This window comes from Poecilia reticulata, chromosome 3 (assembly GCF_904066995.2).
Source record: "Poecilia reticulata chromosome 3, P_reticulata-male-v2, whole genome shotgun sequence".
In the NCBI taxonomy this organism is placed as follows: domain Eukaryota; kingdom Metazoa; phylum Chordata; class Actinopteri; order Cyprinodontiformes; family Poeciliidae; genus Poecilia; species Poecilia reticulata.
The window spans coordinates 17,126,161-17,147,097 of record NC_088832.1 but is presented as its reverse complement, the minus strand read 5'-3'; the positions used below and the strand labels follow the sequence as shown (position 1 = coordinate 17,147,097).

At 39.6% G+C, this 20,937-nt stretch overlaps 1 protein-coding gene across 7 annotated transcripts in view; it reads right to left on the bottom strand.

Annotated features, from left to right (window-relative positions):
- sox6 (SRY-box transcription factor 6) overlaps positions 1-20,937 on the bottom strand; it is a 139,804-nt gene that overhangs the window by 29,307 nt on the left and 89,560 nt on the right. For 6 of the 7 annotated variants that reach the window (XM_008405228.3, XM_081605163.1, XM_008405230.3 and 3 more), the window contains 2 exons: positions 11,279-11,402; positions 5,346-5,425 (listed from right to left, as the gene is read on the bottom strand). In XM_008405228.3, the coding sequence (XP_008403450.1) occupies positions 5,346-5,425; positions 11,279-11,402 (204 nt within the window). The remainder of the gene's footprint in view (positions 1-5,345; positions 5,426-11,278; positions 11,403-20,937) is intronic. The other variant, XM_017304046.2, reaches the window with a different exon arrangement.

The window sequence follows — 20,937 nt, the reverse complement described above, 5'->3', positions numbered from 1 at the left end:
GCCCAGTTTCCTGCAGAACGCGGCAGATCTCAGGGGCCATAGATTTAAAGTGTGTGCAAACACACCCAAGGTCAGCATGTTAGCCTCGGATAATTAAAAACAAGCCCTCTGGAGGCAGCAGAGGTTAAACGGAGAGGTTCAGTTATCTGCTTGCGATGTTAAACTCAGATTGTGCACTCTGCTGATGATGTTAGACATATTAGGTACATAGCTTGTGATTAACAATGACCAATTTTTGTCTAACACGTTGAAATAATGGTTTAGATTGAAATGCAAATCTCCTATCACTTCTCTGAAGTGCACAAAGAAAATGTAGTTGCATCTTTCGTGTTGGCAACAAAGTCATACGTTGCACATGCAAAACTCAAAAGCATATTTTACTTAAGGTAGATTAAGCACAATTTATTTGCAGCACATTCTTAAGAGATTCTAACATCTTTGTGTGGCAGTCTGAGTGTAAGTGTCTCAATCACCTCTGTTTAGCCTGGGCACTGAGCACTAGACTGGATATGAGGGCATTAACTGTGCTTCAGTGCACCAAACCATTTAAAAGGCAGCGCAGCGCCAGCTCCGTTTGCCACAAGGCTTGTACAGGCTCATTGCCCAGGGCGACCACGCAGGCTGACCCAGGCTAGGCCCAGATGTCGGGAGTGGAGAAAGGCGTCCTGGTGCACTGTGCCGATGCTTTCCAGTATGGCTCAACATCTGTTTCATCTGCTGGCGCCCAACCTGCTCCACTCCGATCCTCCTCCCTCCTCCTGGCCTTCCTCTGTCTCTCTATCCTACAACTATATATGTATAAGCACTTTTTCTGTAAGTTTCTCTTCGATACAGACACACACACGCGCGCACACGCAATATCGTTTCATGAATGTGGTTACTTCAAGGCCTGTGGCCCCTGGAGCCAGCCCTCCCATTCACTGCTGCTCACTGCATTATCAACTCTATCTGTCCATCTGTCCCTCTGTTCACCACTGCCTCAATCCAGCTGCTCACCTTGCTGTCCTATTAGCCAACCTTCCACTCACTCTAGCTCTGCTGCTCTGCTCTGGGTTACCTTCAAAGACCCGACTTCTTTGCTCATAAACACAGAAACAGCTGCTCTCTACAGTATGCCTCTCTTTTCCTCCCTCCTCCTCCTCTCTTCCTCTCTCTCAAAGTCAAAAGTGCTTCAGTTGTTAATGATAGAAGCATTTCTCCACATCTGTACCACACAGGCATTTACATCCAAACAAAAGATAATGTGCGGTTTGCTGCTCTCCCACTTTCTTCCTGTTTGTCCCTGGCTGTGTAACACTCTTTCTTATCGCTGCAGTCGTCTAAGCCTGCGAGTACTCCTTCAGATGTGTCTGTCTGCTCGAGATGTGGTCCTGGTTTGTTGTTAAGCGTATGGGCTGCTTTTCATCTTTACGGTGGCAGCACGGGGCTGAGGACGGGCTCAGCTTTATCATGGGCCTGTAAGAGAGGTGCCACAGCAAATGTTCCTCTACGTCTTATCTCAAGCAGCTCAATTTCAAGTACTGTAAAGCAGGAGGATATCGCGAGCTTGGACAATTCAGGAGAGGAAGCGCAGAAGAATGAAAAAAGAAAAGGGTGATGGTAATTGACAAGAGAGAAATCCACAAACTAAAACACTTAGAGGTAGTTTGAGCTGCGGATTGGAAACTGGAAAAGCAATACAGAAACTAAGAAAGCAAGAGAGAGAAAATTGGAGCCCGACTGAGTGATAGCAGAAGCTTTCTCTCTATTTATTTAGTCCAAGAGGGATACTACATACAGGGACCCAGATGTTCTGCTTTATCCAATGCTACTTTAACTTGTAAATGGCTGGGACTCAAATGTCCGATTTCTGTGATACATAACAGAGCCGCGTTGAAGGTTGACCCCCCTGCTCATTTGTTCTGTTAAAACGACGGTTGATGCATTAGGTTCACATTCTCTCAGAGTAAATAGTTTTTCACTTGGTAACTGATGCGAGGGATAGTGTACAAACAGCAAATTAAATGCTGTCCCAGACAGAAAATTCTTTTGTAGAGTTAGGAAAATCCCCTTCTTGTCTCCTCGCTGAATTGAATATAGTTGGTGTCCCGACAGATTGGTGGGGCACAATCCGAGCACAATTTCCTCTTTTAGGTGAGGCATGTCAGCTGTAATCAATGAAGGACAGGCAAGCGTGGAGCTATTGTTTCCTGCTGGTCCCGGGCTCATCCTGGCTCTGTGCGGGCACTAATGAAGAGGGGCATGTCGCGCTGGGATAGTTTACCCGCCTTCTCTCCTGTGAGTTGCGGACCAGAGCCAATCTGTCAGGAAAGCATTGAGTGAAATTGCCCCGCGGTACAGCAGCGCCTGGTGACAGCCACTCGCCGACTGTCAGCCACCGGAGTGATGCTACCACCTTGTATTGACAAGCAAATTACAGCCTCCCAACACTCAAACGCGCCATGGAAGATTCATTTACATCCATCAGCTCTAAGCCTTTGTTACCTTGACGTTATTTTACTCTTTTCTTTGAGAGAAGAAGGCAGGGAACCGGCGGAGGAACCCAGACTGTTATGACAGAGGAGATTGTGAAGAGCCTGTGTGGCAAACATTAAGACTGACGGAGCGGTCAGCCTTGTCTGGCCGGATGGCTGATCGCATTACCTCCATAACATTGTGGGAATTAATTCCACCAATAAGATAATGTTTAAAGGTTCATATATTGCACAATCTAAACTGAGTAAATTGGTGAAAATTATACCTTGCTTGACAGGTGACAGGAGGAGATATTTTAATTAGTGGGAGCTGCTTGTTCAGCCGAATGTGAGTAGGATATTGTTTCTGTTAGTGTGTGAGAATATAGGGAAGATAAACAATGGCTTTGGAGTTGAAAATGAAGTAATCCTTTGCTCCAGTGGTTAATGTGGAAAAAGTGCCTTATGCATAAAATGGAATGCAAAGAATGAAATCAGCACATCTAAAATCATAGTTTTGCGGCATCTGATGAAATATTCAGCGGTTACGAACTGCTTTAGAGCACAGGAGGATATAATATATTCAAAGAGGTCCTTTAATTGTCAACATGTTCTCTGAGTTATTTTATGAAGTTATTCAGTTTCTATTTAAAAATTAGGAACTTTTTTCTGACTTCCCTTCCCATTTTAGAAAACTTTTAACAAGTTTGTTTCTAAAAAAAAAAAAAAAAAAAAGGAGATGGTGCTATTATAGGTCTAGCAGGGAGAAAACAACTCTCACTTAATTTCATGTCTGGGTTGATATGGTGTTTTTAATCATAGCAAGTCCCCTGGTGCTTTGTAGAGGAAGTGGTGGCAGTCACGTGGTTTGTTGATCTCAGCAATGTATTAAAGGGCATGTTTGACTTGCCTCACTGTTTTGAGGGGGAATCTCCGCAGAGTAAATAGCAGACAGCGGGATGGAATATGTGACGGGCTGACAGAGTTCAATTAATGAAAAATGCACCTCTTTTTTTGTTTACTGTGTTCTGTAAAGGTCAGCCAAGTCATGGTCTTGGAGGCACTGGTTTTGCCCATTCCCAGGGTTAAACACATAATCAGAATTAATGACTCTCTAGACCCGTCTGCCCTTCTCTGCCCGACCTCAGATATATGTCTGTCTCATCTGACCTAACACGCCCCTATAAATAGACTTGTTTGTCTATCCAAACTGACACTCCCTTCCTGTGAACTTCACCATGCTGCACCAGCTCATTCACTGCAGAAACACTTTCTCTGAAGCAGCCTTAATCTTTTACTTTTTACATGAGCAGACTCATTCAGAACCTTCCATCCTTCCAACAGCTCTCCCTGTGGCTGCATAATGACGCATGGCTCTTCAGAGCAGGCTGCATGCATTGTTAGAACTTGCCAAGGCTCGTTAGCATTGATAGCGGTAGCCTCAGAAGGACAAGCACCACGTCGTTTCACCTTTTTATTGTTGAGCTCTCCTATTCAGTCTTTGCATACTTCGCATTGCCGTCGAGCATCACAGGTTACAGCAGTGAAAAACTCCATGTCAACTCTGCCTCGGTGGCCACTTAACCACATCTTAGAAAAGATGCTCTTTAATTTCTCACTTCCTTCTTTTGTTTCCAGAGAAACGTACTGAAGTCAAATTTGCACAGAAATAAGATCTACAATTACTCAGATCTGCACGAGAACCCAACAATTAGGGAACCCAAAAACCACTTAAATGCATACTTTGTCAATCAGATCCCCGTAACTTCTCTTATATTTCTATGCAAATAAATGCTTAAAAGGTCTTAGGAAGACAATCATTATCACCAATCCAGAAACTAAGATTAGGTTTGTTCTCTCAAAATAGATGAGGAACTCTTTAAACCTCCCTAAGTAATTACATGCTACTGGGCAAAAAAAAAATCAAGTAAACAGAAAACAGTGGGGTGCAGTTAGCAGGGTACCTTAAGATAACTCTATATATTGATATACCTGCTGACTCAGGGAAGTGTGACCATTATAGACAACTTTACCTCAACATATTCAAAAAAGGAAATGGATAAGGCAACCTGCTCTGATTAGAAGAGGAATGCACAACTTGAAATGACAACAATAAAGTCATAACCTAGAAAAACCTATTGTGAAAAATTAAATGTTAAACCAGAACAATAAATCAATGTAAAACCAAAGACAACCCCCAAAAAAACATGTACTACAGACTGAAATACCCTATAGTTTCTCTGCTTATTTTGTAATAATATTACGAATGACTGTAAAAGAAGAATTCATATTATTATATATATATTAAGAATTATGCCCTGGGGTTAAGCCCTGACCTGGGTTCAGCTCTTTTAAATGCTGCGTGAGAAAATTCCTGGAGCAGCCTCTGGGGCTGTGGGACAGATCTCAACAGTCTCAAACCTCTGCTCAGCCCCTTTGAGGATAATTTGTAACAGGTTATTTCTTTCTCACACTCATATTTACATTGATTTTTATCTATGCTTTATTCTCCTCACGCATCTAAATCGAATATTGCACTGACTTTGTTAGACAAAAGCAATGAGAAGGTTTTTTTTTTTCCTTTTTTTTCCTCACAGGCAATTGTCCTGTGATAAATTTACTGGCAGAAGATTAAAGTAACCAAAGTGATTCTCATTCTCTCTAATAACTATTATCTTTCTAACTCCTCTGTCTGGCAGAACAAGTGGGGATAAATCTTCTTTAAAATGGGTATAAATTACATATGTAAGGTGATAAGCGGGTGCGAGCCAGGGGGGTCTCCAGGATTATTTAGTGCGCAGCTCATTACTTGGCTCACAGCTGCTTAGCCATCCTTTCTGCCCTGAGCTTGGCGGGCGTCCCAAGCATTCTTTGTCACAGGACTGCACATACCTGGAGCTGGAGGGGGCTGAGTCCTGACGCTGCTGCAGCTGCCATTGTGGATGGAATGAACTGCACTGGGTAGTTATCACCTGTCAGAGAGGGAGAGAGAGACAACAATGCATGCAGGTTCAGACAATGAGCAGGGCCCACAGCTCCAGGCAAGTGCCAACAGGGATTGTGGACACTTTGCTGCTCCTGCCACAGTAATGTGGTACATTGCAATGCGCCCTCGGCTTAAAGCCAAAACATCTGCATTAACAAAAGCCTATGGTTGGTTTGACTTGAGTGGGATTATTAAGGAAAGATGGACACCATTCGCTTCCTTACTTCCTGCACACGTTTCACCATGGAAAACGCCTTGAAAATTCAGCATTAGTTTTTTTGGGGAGGGGGATTTGTTGATTTGACTAAATGTCTATCATGAAAACATGTATATTGCACCAATTGAACCTGAGTGCATCAAGATCTGCATTTTTATACTACGCATGCAGAGTCTGAGCCTTGTGTTTTATTTCAGTGTCTCTTTTACTGAGACCCATTCTTGTCATGGGTTTTCTGTTAGATGTAGACCTGAACTTTGACTGGGTCATTCTAACATATGAATACACTTTAATCTAAAACATTCATTTGAACAAAGGGTTTTTTTTTTTGTTTTTTTTTTTTTACCCCCAAGACGTCCCTGCATTAACATTCATCCATCACCACATCAGCTTTGACCAACTTCCATGTCCCTGCTGAAGATGAGTAACTCCATAACTCCATCCTGCCACCACAGGGTTTCATCCCAACGGACGACATGTTCCGGAAATTGTGCCGTATTAGTTTTAGACCAAACATAATTGTTTGCATGTCAACGAGAAAGTTACATTTTAGTCTCATCTGAGCAGAGGACCCTCGTTCACATGTCGTATGTTTGTGGGAAACTGCAAACATGACTTCAAATGGCTTTATTTCAACAATGACAAAAATAAATTTGCATTTATTTCAAAGATGTTCAAAGCTTCGGGTATTGCTTTATAATCTTATCCTGCTTTGAACTCCCCCACAACTTTCTTCCTGTCCTGTCCTCTTTATCTCTAGGTCTTCATAGTGTTGCTGAGATTATATATATATATATATATATATATATATATATATATATATATATATATATATATATATATATATATATATATATATATATACAACGGGGACCCAACGAGGGTCCCCATTGTCAATCAGTGTTGCTTCCTAAGTGGACAGTTTGATTTCACAGAAGTTTGATTTAATTGGAGTTATATTGTGTTGTTTAAGTGTTCCCTTACTTTTTTTGAGCAGTGTATATATAAATATGCATGTGTGTGTATGTAGGTTTATATTTACCTAAAGTATATGTATAATTTTAATTCCGCTACTATATAAAATCCTAATAAAACACATTAAAGCTTGAGGTTGGAAAGGTTCAAGGAGTCTGAACACTTCTGCAGGCACTATAACATTTTCCCTGGATTTCAGTTAGTCGGTTTGTGAAAACATAAGGCATGTTCTCTCAGGCAGTTCCCACAGCTGTACACTTACAGCTGGCTATTGTTCAACACATTGTTTGTTTCTGACTGATTTCTTTGGCAGCATAGCGAAAGCGCATGTCTGCAAACTGGTTGGAACAAGTGTATGGTGTCCCAACAAGGATGAAGAAAGCAAAAAAAAACTCAAACATGCTCTTATCTCACTTATCACTATGATCAAGTAACAAGGAAAACTGTGCTTCCTTTTATTACCATTGGCCCGCCATGAAAACATTTTTCAGACAGCTATTTGAAAACAACTTCAATAGAAGTGAAATCGTTAACAATATTGAGACTTTTACACACTCGATCTAGTGTGCTGAAGTGGACAGAACACGTCTACCGACACAGCACAGCAATCATACAGGAAAGGTTGGTTTGAGGCATGTGTCTGAGGGAGAGGAGGTGGTGAGGTGCACTGTGGGAGCGGGGAGGGGGGTTGTTGGCCTTCGCTCAAACCCCACTTCTGCCTGTCACTTCTCCTCACAAACATATGGAGCCATTAAGCCACAGACAAGGTAAATGTATGTACCTTCTCTTTCACTTTGCCCTCGTCCGCCTGCCTCTCCCTGCAATCTTGTACAGCACTGCACAATGTGATACAGGCCATGGAAATTCAATCCCCATTTAGTGCCAAATAAAATCACACACAGAAGTGGTTTCAAATGGTGCCAGGTTAGATGTACAGGGGGGTGGACTGTAGTTATTTCCACACCTCCTCTTTTTAGTATTGCTTTCTCTCTGTTTCATTTGCTCTCTGCAGACTGTGACGTAGGATTGGGGGATAATAAATGGCTGGGTGTCTCTCGATGTCATGTGAAACCTGGGAAGGGTCATGTGCCACCTTTCGACTGCTGGGGGTGGGGGTCTGGTGTTACAAGGTCTGGGTTTTTTGGGTACAAACTGTCTGTGTGCAGAGGAACCAGACTGTAGCTTGGCATCATAAAGTAAAGAAATTATATTAAAAACGGATTTTTTTTTTCTCTAAAATGTACATGGATGTTTTCATGTACAGCGCCTGGGTTATAAATGCCACGGTGGAAGAGTGGGGGAGTAGATCAGGTGACGCCATTGCTATATTTCTAGGTTCAAGTGGTGCCATAAAACATAAGTCATAGATCTGCTGAGAGCTGACAGATGAGGTTGAAGCCTTCCTTAGGGTCAAATCAAGTCATGAAGAATAGGCTAGAACAGTGTTTCCCAACGCACACTACCCTGCATGTTTTTTTTTTCTCTGCTTTAACAAACCTGATTCAGACGATTGCAGTTTAGTAAAAGCCACCTGTTAATCAACAATCAATTGAAATTAGGTGTGTTGAAGCAGGGAAACAACTAAAACATGCAGGACAGTGTGTCTTGAGGACCAGGGCTGGGAAACATTGGCTGGAGGACTCAAAACCTGAAACATAATAATACCTTTGGTTCCACTAGCATTAACTTCAAATTGCTAAACCACTTTGTATAAAAACAGTATAAGGATTTTTACATTATTTTCTAGCTATTTTACAATGTAACTTTTTCTAACTCAATTTATATTGTAAGCTGTAAAAAAATGAAAGCCATACTGCAATATATCAGCAATTCTAGCATGGATGTCCTGCTGGGTGAGCTCTTCCTTCTACGTCCTCAGATGTATTTTAATTATTTAACTTTTTTTTGGAAACTATGCTTTTCCTAAGGTCTTGCAAAGCCAGTAGACGTTTTGAAGAATTGTTTTAAACATATTTGGCTCTGGTTTCATTTCTTCATGTATTGTAGATATTATGCTTGTCACAATCTAACTTGTGTTGAAGCTTTAAAAGCAGAGAAAAGTATATTTTATCTTCACACAAAGGATAAAGTTTGAATGAATTTCATGCTGTCTTAAAGAATGTCTTTTCGGTGATGCTTAATTCGAATCCAGGCTTTTAGAAAAAATGTGAAATGGCCGTCATTCAGCACTGATAAAGAAACTTGTATCAGATACTCCAGCATATTTAACACACTGGTGTGTATTTAGTTTTTTTTTACAGTGCCTACTCTTAGAAAAAAACAGATTAGTACCACACTCCTCTTTGACTAACATGCCAAAAAGCAACTGAATTTTTTTGTGGTTTAATTTTAATTACTTTACTACCATCTAAAACTGTCGCACCCTGGGCAAAGGGCCATACTTCCTTTATCAGAAACCGCAACTGCTGCAGTATTTAAAAAAAATCTAATGATAACTTAAAAGAAATTCAACGTAAGTTTAAATGTGACAAGTTACAACACAGAATAGCAAGATACAACTCATAAGGATGTCTATGAGTAAAAATAGGCGAGAAATTTGAGCCTATTCTGCAGGACTGCTAGAGACCAAGTGCCGCCATGTCAGTGAAAACAGACTGAAAAAGTCCAATTTGGCATCTATTTGTTTAAAAGATGACTTGGCGCCTTTATGACTGTGCTTGTCCACCATGCAACATCAGGTCGTTGAGCACAGCTAGTGCAGGAGGTGATGACCTTCTTCCATGGTGCCAGAATGACTCTTTCACTATGATAGCACCACAGGGTTAGGGGAGCCATAAGGGGCTGCCCCTGTGAGCTGTCTCATAATGATAACATCAGATTAGAGCACCTTATAGTCCACTTCATAGAGAACGAGCACAGCAGCACCCTGTACACCCTGCAGATGGTTGGCGATAACATTGTCTGCCATGTGGAAATAATAAAGTCGTGAAAGAAAAGGCCCTCTGACTAAAAACGTTTTCTGACCCTCTTTGCTATTTCATCATGAACTCATGAATTATGCAGCAAACTTACACATTGTGACCCCTGACCATGATTCCCAAATAGCTCTTGTTATTTGAGCTAAAACATTTTCGGTGTCAAATGTATTGCGAAAAGCAAAGTGGTGAAAGACTTCCCTCAGGCACTTTGTTTTTAGCTGTCATGGCTCCATAGTTCCAAAATAGCTGACTTTCGTTTCATGCAGGCTTGCTATAGTTAATTCATTACCTGCTCTACCACACCTTTTAATGCTCTGTTTTGAACCTGACTAATGACTGGTTCTTTTTTTTTTTTTTTTTTTAAGCAACAAAAATGTTTTTGTTTGTATATAGCCTCGTTATGATCTCACTCTACTAGCATGTGTTGAGGTCAAATTAATCAGAAGTCATTTGTTGTTATTGTATTTTGAATTAAAAAATGTAATGCTGTGTAACAAGTTTACTTTTTAGTATGACTTTAACATATTTTGACAAGGCATCAAACAAGGCATCAATCAACATGTACTGACAATAAAAAGCCTTTTTCTTTTTTTCTTTTTTTTTCAAAAGACGTGCGCCTTCTTTTTTTTCTTGATTCAAAAGAAGAAAGGAAAGAACTAGGCATGCCTTTACTTGCAAGGAACACAGTTTCACATGAAAGGTAATATGGTCTTAAATTATCTATAAAGTATCAACCTAATACCTTATCACTAATTACTGAATTTTACAAGTATATAATTCTGCAAAAGGGTGTTTTAATGCTTGGGTGACTAGATGTTTTAAAGGCGGGTTTATTTCCTGTATTCATTGGGACTACAATAAACACCTTAAAAAAATACTCCCAAGTTGCCAATATGTCAGCATTGTTTTGTTTCTGCACATCATTATTAAGATCATCAGTCACAGGAGACAGTTTGTAAAAAAACAGAATTAGGTTATAACCCTCAACACATTGTATGCCGCAACAACAAACATGTGGAAGAAGGTGCTGTGGTTATCCCCATCCTAAATATTATGGTCACAGATGACGGGAAAACTAAATACAGGACAATTCAGTAAGAAATGCTTTAAAGGCTACAGTTGATTTGACACTGGGGTGCCAACCAGATCTACAGAGGAATGTTTTGGATCAAAGCATTTGCATATGTTAGAATGCCCCAGACCTACATTGCATCAACAATCTTTGAAAATACTAGAGAGCTGATAGTCATTCAGGCTCTTCATCCAATCTGGGAGAGCATGAGCTGTTTGGAAAAGAAAAATGGGCAAAACAAATAGTTTCTAGATGTGCAAAACTGGAAGATATAACCCCAAAAAACTTGAAGCTGAAATTGTGCTTAAAGGGGTCTCTAAGCCTCAGGGGAGCAACGTATAAATATAAATATACATGCAACATATAAATATACATGCATATGTACCCCACACTTTTTTCAGATTTTTTGTTATAAAAATGTTGAAAAGCATATATCATTTTCTTTTAGACACACACAAGGCATAATTGTGAACTATCAAAAAAAAAATAACTCATTAAAATGTGATTTATAAATATATTTACATTGCGTTGTAAATTAGCCATAAACTTTCAGATTAAAATTAATTCCTTCGTATAAATATATGAGCAAAAAAAAAAAAAAGAAGAAGAAGACGACGACTTAATTAACAAGCATACCTGGCTTATAAGACATTCCAGGAGGGAAGAGAAAGCCTTGCTGGGCGGCAGCTGCTGCTGCTAGAGTGCGTTGGTCGTGTGGAAAGATGGGGATCATGAGCGGAGGCATGTGACCCTGGACCTGCTGAACAGATAGGGAGCAGAGATCAGAGAGGGGCCCCGAGCACAGCCATGGCACACACAAACATGGAGCATACAGAGGGGGAGGCTAGATCACAGCTCTTCCTAACGCGTGCTGACAAGGGGCTCCGTGGCAACAACGGCGCTCGTGCGCTTGCACAATACCTGGCCGAGCTACGCCTGTTCTTAATCCAGGCCGCAATTTCACCTTGGTACATCAAAGGACCTGAAAAGTCACATTGCTGGGAGGAATGAAGAACGGAGAGCAGCAGAGTACAGTAGTCTTACGAGAGGCGCTACAAAACATATCTACAGTTATTAACAGGATTACTTCACCACTTCAGAGAAAGAGCTACCAGTATAAACACACACCTTTCTCCCAATGGAAACTCATGGAAACTACTTACACAATTCCAAATGATCATTCAATAAGAAGGCAAACCAATGAAATAAATCTAGCAAATTATACCAGCTCTTTCTTACATAGAAAGCTCTTCACGGCCAAGGACCAAGCTACATCTCAGACTTCAATCACAGCTACACACCATCAAGAATGCAGGATTCATCTTAGGTCAGCTAAATAAAGATTCCACATAAAATTAATGTTACAAAAATGAAAAAATAAAAATTAAAAAAATTACTTTGTTAAAATACAGCCTGTTTTGTTTACATTTCTTTTCATGCAAGCATATTCTTAAGCTATATTTTGCAATTCATTTTGTGTATTTTACAAACACCTGTTATTAATATTTTCTTTAAAGAATGTATGTTCATCTTACAAGACTTAGGACTGTTCATTTTTATGTATAGAGCAAATATATTTGGATTAAAAAAAAAACAGCATTTAGCTTATTGAGATTCAACATCAGCCCAGTTGCAAAGAAATGTAATTGAAATATAATAATAAAAAACCTTCTTCATTTGTGTGTCAAGGATAGTTGAGTAGCTCATTTTCCCTAAGTGGTGTGTGTGTGTGGCCAACATGTTGCGAGTCCAATTTTTCTGTCATTTTCAGCTTCCTGAAGCATTGTGACAGGGAGCAGACTGACTACCCCGACTTGCGAGGGTTAATCGAGCAGCGAGCCAGATCACCTCGGGGGAACCAGACTGGGAAATAGGTTAATAAAGGTCATCCCCCAAAATAAACACTTTACAGAATGTTTCCCCATTCATCCCCCTTAAAATCAACTCGCAATAAAACCGGTCTGGGTGCAATTACTGCCGCTGCATTGGGGCATGAAATCAACCTGTCCCACGTTCTGGCTGAAGTCTGCTATGAACTCCACTTTGTCAGCCTGTGCAGCTTCACCCCCCCCTCCACCCCTGTGGACTCTTTCTTATGGGAGTACTTGCACCCAGTTTATCTCGCAGCTAGCAAGCCAAACCCACTAAAGACAACTTTATTGATTTGTCCAGAGGTGCAAAGCTAGACTGAAAACTAAATAAACACAGGCATTTTATGTCTACTGAGCTTTTGCAAAAGTGCAAGTGCAGAAGTTGTGAGAAAGAAGTGTTAAAAAAAAGTGTATGCAATACTTCGAAAAGTAATTCTACAAAATTTGCTGCCGATGAAGAAAAATAAATGCCTCAAGGAGTCTGTGACAAATATCCTTCGAAAACAATCTTCAAAGGGACTGGTTGGCCAAGTTTCCAAGCTGGACGAATGAAAGATGGAGTTTGGCCTTGCATGTTTGGAACATATGGAAAAACACAATAATTAATGTCACAACATGAGGCGGGGCAGGGCAGGAGGGATTATGGAGGGGGAGTGGACACTGGGGAACACAGCCCTGCTCTGTCTCTGTTTGAACAGTTTAAGCAGCCAGAGCTGTACATACACTAGCTAACGGGCATAAAAGCGCCCCCTTGTCTCTATCCTTATAGCTAAAAATGTCACGTGGCAGTAACATTTTTTAGGAATTGGCTAAAAATCTTTGGCAATAAATTAAAGCAATAATTTATTCATTTTTACCTAACTAAACTAAATTAAATAGATGAAGTCGTCTGGTTTTAATGGATTGTCTTTAACTACTTTGGGTACTATTAATATACACATGTGCTGAAAAGCACACAAAACAGCACCCAAGGATACACTGTCAATGATTGCAATCATGTGAAAGGTCAAATGTGACCACATAAGCAAACATAGCAAACCTCTACAGAAAGCCGTGCTGCTGTATACTGAATGATTTCCACTCAAAGCGTCTGATGCATGGATGAATTTTTCTCCAGTAACACTAAATGATAAACTTTAAGTGAGACAATTTCTTCTGGGATATCAGCTTTTATTACTGTTATTATTTTAAAATATGGAGGCGAATGTACAACATCCGCTGAGGCGAAGACAGAGAGGAGAAGCGCGCTGGAGGGGAAATAAATGCATTGACTGTGAATGGCTGTGATTTGCAGTAATGAGCTCCGGGCATTAAAGTTTAATTTACAGCCACTAATGTCAGGGAAAAAAAGCAAATCAGATTTTTGAGGAACTTCAGGGTGTCAACAAATACCGGAGGTTACTTGAGCTGTCAATTAAGAGCTGTCAGAGCAGATTACAATGTTTTCATTAAGACTCTTTTTTTTTATTGGATAATCCTGAGTGCAAAAGTAAAAGAAAAATATATTTTAAAACATAGGGGAAGATGGAGAATGTATGTGGCCTCCGCTATGTCTCGGTTTCTACAAGTCCAACCCTCCCTCGCCTTTAAGAGTTACCCTCAAGTTCATCTTCATGTGGGCTGTGTGCCCAGGACATTTCTATTGCCAAGATGATCTTGAAGAGTTGGAGAGTGAAGTGGAGCAGATGTGAGGGGGGCGGCGGGGTGGCACTCGGGCAGCGTCCTCCCTTCTCCTCATAAAAAACAGGAGCATTGTTGTGCTGGCACTGCTCTTCCTTTGTCTTAGCACTGCTAAGCACTGGATAATGTCATTTCACACCATCTGCCCCCAGGCTTCATTAAAGATACATGAATGGGCTATCTTATGAGGAACAGGTGCTATTGTTTGTCCCTCAAGACCCAGCACTAAGGATCTGACTCGGAATACTTGAAGAGGAGCATCTGTAGTGATCAGTCAGACAGACTTGGCTGAGGCCCCCGTCTCCGCCAGCACGCTCTCCAACAGAGGTTTCCGGGGGAACTCAGCCGCCTTGCTACATGTATCATCAATTCAGATGACCTGATGAAGTCTGTAGCAGGCCAGCGTGCAATCTGTTTCCCTCTCGAGGAGATGCTGCTTTTTGATAAATAGAGTCAGCTTAGCCATCTAGTTTAAGTGGGAGACTTTGCAGTAATCAACTAGGAGATATGTTTTTATAAGATGAAAGAAAATCACAAATTGTTCTTTATTCATTGCTTTGTGTAGAATTCATTATCTCCTAGCTTGTTTTTTTTCTGACAAACTGTGCACTTATTTTAATGACACATGTAATTAATTGGCTGAAAAAAAAAATGCCCCAAATCTCTTTTCTTCACTCTTTTCTGTTTATTTGAATAGTAACATTGTCCCCCAAAAATGTAAAAATCCTAAACTTGACAACTCTGAAAACAGCACAAAAACGTGAAATTCAGTTAAAGCCAAATTCCTTCTATTCAATAAATTTTACTTAAGATAACCACAAGCAAGTCTATCGAAACATTGCAATTTTCTAATAACGGACTTCTGTTATTATTATTATTTATTTATTTTTTTTCATTTTTCCAAAATCACATTTTCTGATAAAAACACTGACATGGTCTATATTTATTTTCTCTGCTGTATTACAAAAAAAACCAAAAAAACATTTAGTCTCACTTCTAATAAGATATTTTGAAATGAAATGTTTAAAGGAATGAATGTTCATGAAAAAAATGGGGTTTAATATTTTATTTTTTTATGCATGGTGCACTTTACACCATGAATCCCAGCAACTACTTAAACGCTCAGTGCAAATCGAGATGTACAGCGAATTACAGTGCTCACTTGGGACTCTGTCAACACCCATGCTCCTCCCTGTCTGTTACAGCCTCTACAAGGAACACAGGAGGGCTTTTTCCATCTGAACCATTTTGCACTCACATGTACTGATCTGCTCCAAGTTGTCTATGTACTGTAGGATATGCAATCAATGTAAAATCAGTTTTTAGAATTTTTTTCCTTCTTATTAACACCACTTAGTATGGACAGGAATAGTATTGTCCTTGTCAGGAGAATAGTTGTTAGCTTTAAAGTAACTGATTTCTTATAAGACTGATTATATGTTACTTGGCACCTTTTGCACACCCTTCAAACAAAATCTGTATGATTTGCATCCATGAGACTTGTAAAAGTTAAGGTCTTTTGAGGGATTTTAGAAAAAAAATGTTTCCACGTTTAGATGATGACAGATTTCTCTTCTATTTAAGAGTACTGAAATCTCATTAAAATCTAATTTTAATAAGAAAAAAATAATTTTTAGAGGCTGTTAGATCCCTTGTTGCATTTCTTTTTCACATTTTCTGCTGGCGGAGTTAAAAGATTTCACCTAGGGAGGGTAGACTCCAGCTGTTGGTGTAAGAGCTGATGGTTCACACCCGTGCCCCACCCCCACCCCTCGCCCTTTCCTCCTCGTGTGCCCCTACAGAGCTGTACACCAATTGGAGGTGAGAAGAAATGACCTTTTGTGAACAATTTAAAACAAAAATGATCTTGAGCTCCATGGCAAGTCTGGCTTCACCCCATTTCTAGCTCACACACCAAAGCTGACACTAACAGCGGGATATGTTTAACATTCGCCACTGTGTACAGCCCGCTGAGTGTACACTGAACAGAAGCCTTAACAGGAAAAAAATAAATAAAAAATCCACAGTGGAAGCAATTCTGCTGAATACTCTGCCTAAGGATTTTCTTCCCTCCAACCCAACAATCAGCAGTTCTTTCAGCACGCATTGCTGCTTTGCTACTTGCTCGCTCATTGCCATACGCTGAACACTCAGATCACACAGCAGACACATACATTGATCAAATATGTGATGGTGTTTGGATTTGTCTGTAACTAATGGTAATCAGACGTACAGATCAATAGATCTGAAGCAGACTTTGATGCTCCAGACTCCTGCTTCTGAATGAAGGTCTTCATATTACCACCCACTCAACTGAAGGGCATTATTCCTGCTTGTCTGCTCTGGAAATTAGAATAGGGAGGGCAAATGCACTGGAGAGACTCAGGTCACCAACAAAGGGCCCTTGTCTTGATGAAGTCTCCGACCTTTTATCATCAAGAGAGAGAGAGAGAAAAAAAAAAAACAAGATACAAGAAAACCTTTTATAGGCGTTTGTTCAAAAGTCAAAGACTACCTACAAGTAAGAAAAACTTCCAGTTTTTTTTCTGCAAATTGTTGGGGTTGAGCACATACCCCTAAATTAAAAGTAGGCACAGTGTGTTTTGGCTGGAGACAGATGGCACATTCGCTGTTTGTAGTGCTAAAAGCTGCTTGGGATGAAATGCAACAAACGTTCAGAAGAAATAAGGCGATCCATAGGGAACCACCACTTGTTACTAATTCCTTCAACAGCACAACAATCTGTTTTGGACAACCGTCAGTTCAATATGTCTACATTATGTACACAGAAACTTGAAGGCAGGATTGTGCAACCCTTTGACACACCAAAACACCCCACATCACAAATCTCTCCTCTGTAGCCGACGTCTCCGATGTTTTCTGAAATCCTGGGTAAAACTACTGAAAATGTGTGTTTAAAATGCAAAATTAAACTTTATTATTTTCATGTATCTGTGTATGTGTGTGTTTGTGCCTTGCATGTGGGTCTAGGCAAAAAGTGTACTGGCCTGGTTGCCCTGCAGTGTTAGTGGACACACATCCGAGATGGAAAATGAAATATAACGACATACTCAATAAATTAGAATATGTATACCCATGAGGCTGGTTATTAGTCAGATTAAAAGTTCCTTTTGAAAAGAACCTTTAAGCAGATATTAAAATTATTTTTTTTTATTAAGCCCACATTTGTGAGAAGTATTGTTTAAATACTATTGTATGTGAAAAAATTATCATAATTAACAGGAAAAGAATTGAAAACAGATTGAAAACATTAGCGTGTGTTTATTCAACCTATTTAAGACGTTTCACTTTGTGAACTGAGCTGTTGCAGTGAATTAACCTTTCACTGACGTTCTAATTTATTAAATATTGCTGTAGATGAAATAGTAAAGCATAGACTTTGTTGTGAAGGCTGATGTAGGTGACGAGAGCGCTTAGTTTCCATAATCTTGTGGAAAAAACAACACAACAAAATCTAGCATTACACAATGTCAATAAAGAATACCTATAACAGAATTTTCTTCCTGACTTGACATCAACTTTTTTAGTTGTTACAAACAGATGGGGATCAATGGTCTGTGTTATTGTCCTGCGAATACAACCTAACTATGTGCTTATACAGCTGTGGGAATAAGTAAATTCCCTCAGAGCTGTTCTCCAGTAGCCTCAGTCAGGTGGTAAAGAACATTAGACATGGGACAGTCAGATAAACCGGTATTTTAGTGTGATTTAAACTTGGTTTGGGGAGAGGGAAATAGAGGGATTTAACCGTATCAAGCTTGCGAAATACAGTCAGCTTAAGGTTTGGAATATCTTTGGATTTTTTTTTATTTTTACAAAATATTTGCAATATAATCTGCTCTCTGCGGACTTGGCATCGCATGTGTAATATATTACCAATGTCTGCAAAAAATATTTCTTCAATGTATTTAAAATAGAAGGGAAAGCTCTTATTATTATTTAGACCAAAATATGACACCAGCCCTAATTTACATGATTTGATTGTCCACATGACGGTGGGGTTTCCCCCTTTCACGGTTATTTTTTTCCCCCAACAAACTCAGGCTCTGTCTCGATTATTGCCTCCCAGCTGCTGGGGCCACACAACACAACAGAGCCCCTTCTGTTGTTCAGCAGAAAAACTCCTGTCAGGAGGGGCGACTTTATTAGACACACAAGTTTGCTGAGACTTTCAAACACTCTCAGATATCACCATAATGTCGGCTCAGAGAAACCACAAAATTTGTGCAAGATCAAACGCCGCCAAGCAAGACCACTTTATATTTCAGATTTTCCAATGAAATTTAAGGAAACGCTAAAAAAGATATTTGCAGAACTGAGTCAAAGAAAACAAACAAAAATATTTTCTTTTCTGCTGCAAACTGAGCAGGACAAAATAGCTCATTATATTCTGCTCTGGAATGCTTGGGTTCTCCTTCCTCCCCCCACCCCAAAACAAAAAGCTCCTTTTTTTTTGCGTTAGCCATAGGCTGAATGCTTTCCTTTGCCACCCCTGCCCTGAGAAAACACACTCCTGTTTCTTGCTGCCTGTACACAGTTGAGCTTATTAATGCAGCTCCTTCAGTCCCTGTGAGTGTGCCCACTGCTGAGGATGACGACCCAATGCAAAGACAAAACAGTTTGCACAACGTTAGCTGAGAAAACACAGTTAATGCAGTGGGGGAGAGGAAACTAAATCAACAACACAGTGGAGGACGTGTTCTCCCTCTCCTGATATTTTTCCCTGCAAGCGTTGCAACATAATGGGCGCTAAGTGTAGCAGCTTTTCCTCTTTCCAGTGTGGGTTTAAGAAGCTCTAAACAGGTGCAGCATTGTAAAGTTCAGGGTATTTGCTTACTTATCAAGATTAATTAACACTATGAAGATTTGACAGATAATCTACCGTCTTGTGTTGTTAGATGTCCAAGCTGATAGAGAGCTGGAAATTTGAGGAACCCTCAAGTGTGATTTTGCATACTGCTGTTTATTTGGTGCCTCTCTTGTGAAGCTTTTTAATTATCGCTGCTTAAACTGTTGAGGTGTCTGCATAGAACATCAACTTACACAAATACATAGCTTTATTTTGTAGTTTGCTGCAACAATAATCTGCTTTTGTCAACTTTCTCACCTCAATGGCAGAGAACCTGCAACAGAGTACATCTGTAAGTATTGCTATAAACTTAAAACAAAAAAAAACTTGTCATGATACCATACCAATTTTGAGCAAAAAAGCAATTTCCCCCAAAATCAAACAATTAGTCGGTGTTTACCAGAAATTATGTTCTGAGACGTTTTTTGCAGAATCAACATGTTTATAAGTTTTGACTGCCTACCTAAATTCATACCAAAGTCTCTTGGCTACATTTTCTTTAGCAAAATATAATTGCAAACTCTAATTTAAGTAACAAAATTCAAAAACCGCAAAGAGGCAAAAAATTTCACAACATGGTACACAAATTAACAGCAACATGAATGGGTACAAAGTGAAGTTTTCTTCCACATGAGGTTTAAAGCTACGTTTTCATTAAATAATGGACAAAATATTAAATTACATGAGATTGGAACCCTTTTATGATTACTTGTCTTCAATGATTGATGTAAATGCTAAACTACCGAAAGAACGAAATTCAAAGGCTAAGTACAAGAGAATGAAATGTTCTTTTTATGGGTAAGAAATGGAACCAGGAAGGATGGAAAAACAATCTGCAAGTATGAAAGGCATTGACTTGTTGCTAGGGAACTATGCGGTCATTTTTAGTCACAAATTTAAATATAAAATCAACATCACTACTCGACCCATTATTTAGCTAAAACATGTCTATGTTTGAAAAAATGAATTAACAGATCAGAAACAATCCTGGGACATCTGAAAAAAAAAGGGTCTGATAGGGTTTTGAACTTTTCTAATTTCCAAGAGTGACTGGCTGTGCTACGCCTCCAATATTAAAGCTTGAACTTGAACAGAAACAGGAGATTAAACTGCAGCTATGTAATTTATGTATCTCTCTTCAGTAATAACAATGTAAAAGCTTTTGTACAATAATTTAAAAATATTATGAAATTGCCTTTTCTTTTCACCAACTAAATGGGTGGGTTGTTGGTGGGGGCACCCAAACTATGTCAAATAAATTTGTTATATTTAATAATGTCTTAACTACGTTGTAATGCTAGCAAATCGTCACTACCGTTGCTCACATTTGAACTACCTATTTGTGCATCATTAAACTTCAACAGAGCTGTGATATGACTTTAGTGATGTGGACACGACTTTTTTTTAACATCAGCATTTCTTCTGCTTCCTGACAAGTAATAACATTTAATAAGTAATTAAATTGGTGCTTCCCACCTCACAAATGGAGTTCACTAAATGGAATTATTTGTAGGAAAGTGTCAATATATCAAATAACACATACTAATGAGTCAAGCAACCGCTTTCTTTTATCTTCCGTCTTGCTTGTACACATCTTCATCAGCTAACAGTCTTCTTAAATGGAGGATGAAAATGCTGGACCGAGGCTCCCTGGGAGAGAGCCAAGGCTGTCTTACTAGGCTGTTAATGCCTCAACATAATCGTACAAGGAGGCTAACACAGAGCTCATCAGCAAACACAAGAGTCGGACTGTGTGCACAGCAGTACACAGTTTCCCACTTTGAATGCACACATGATCATTTTCCTGCTCTATAATTCTCTTATTATTATACTAACAGCCCCAGTCTGCTGCACTAATTGGGCGACTTATGCAT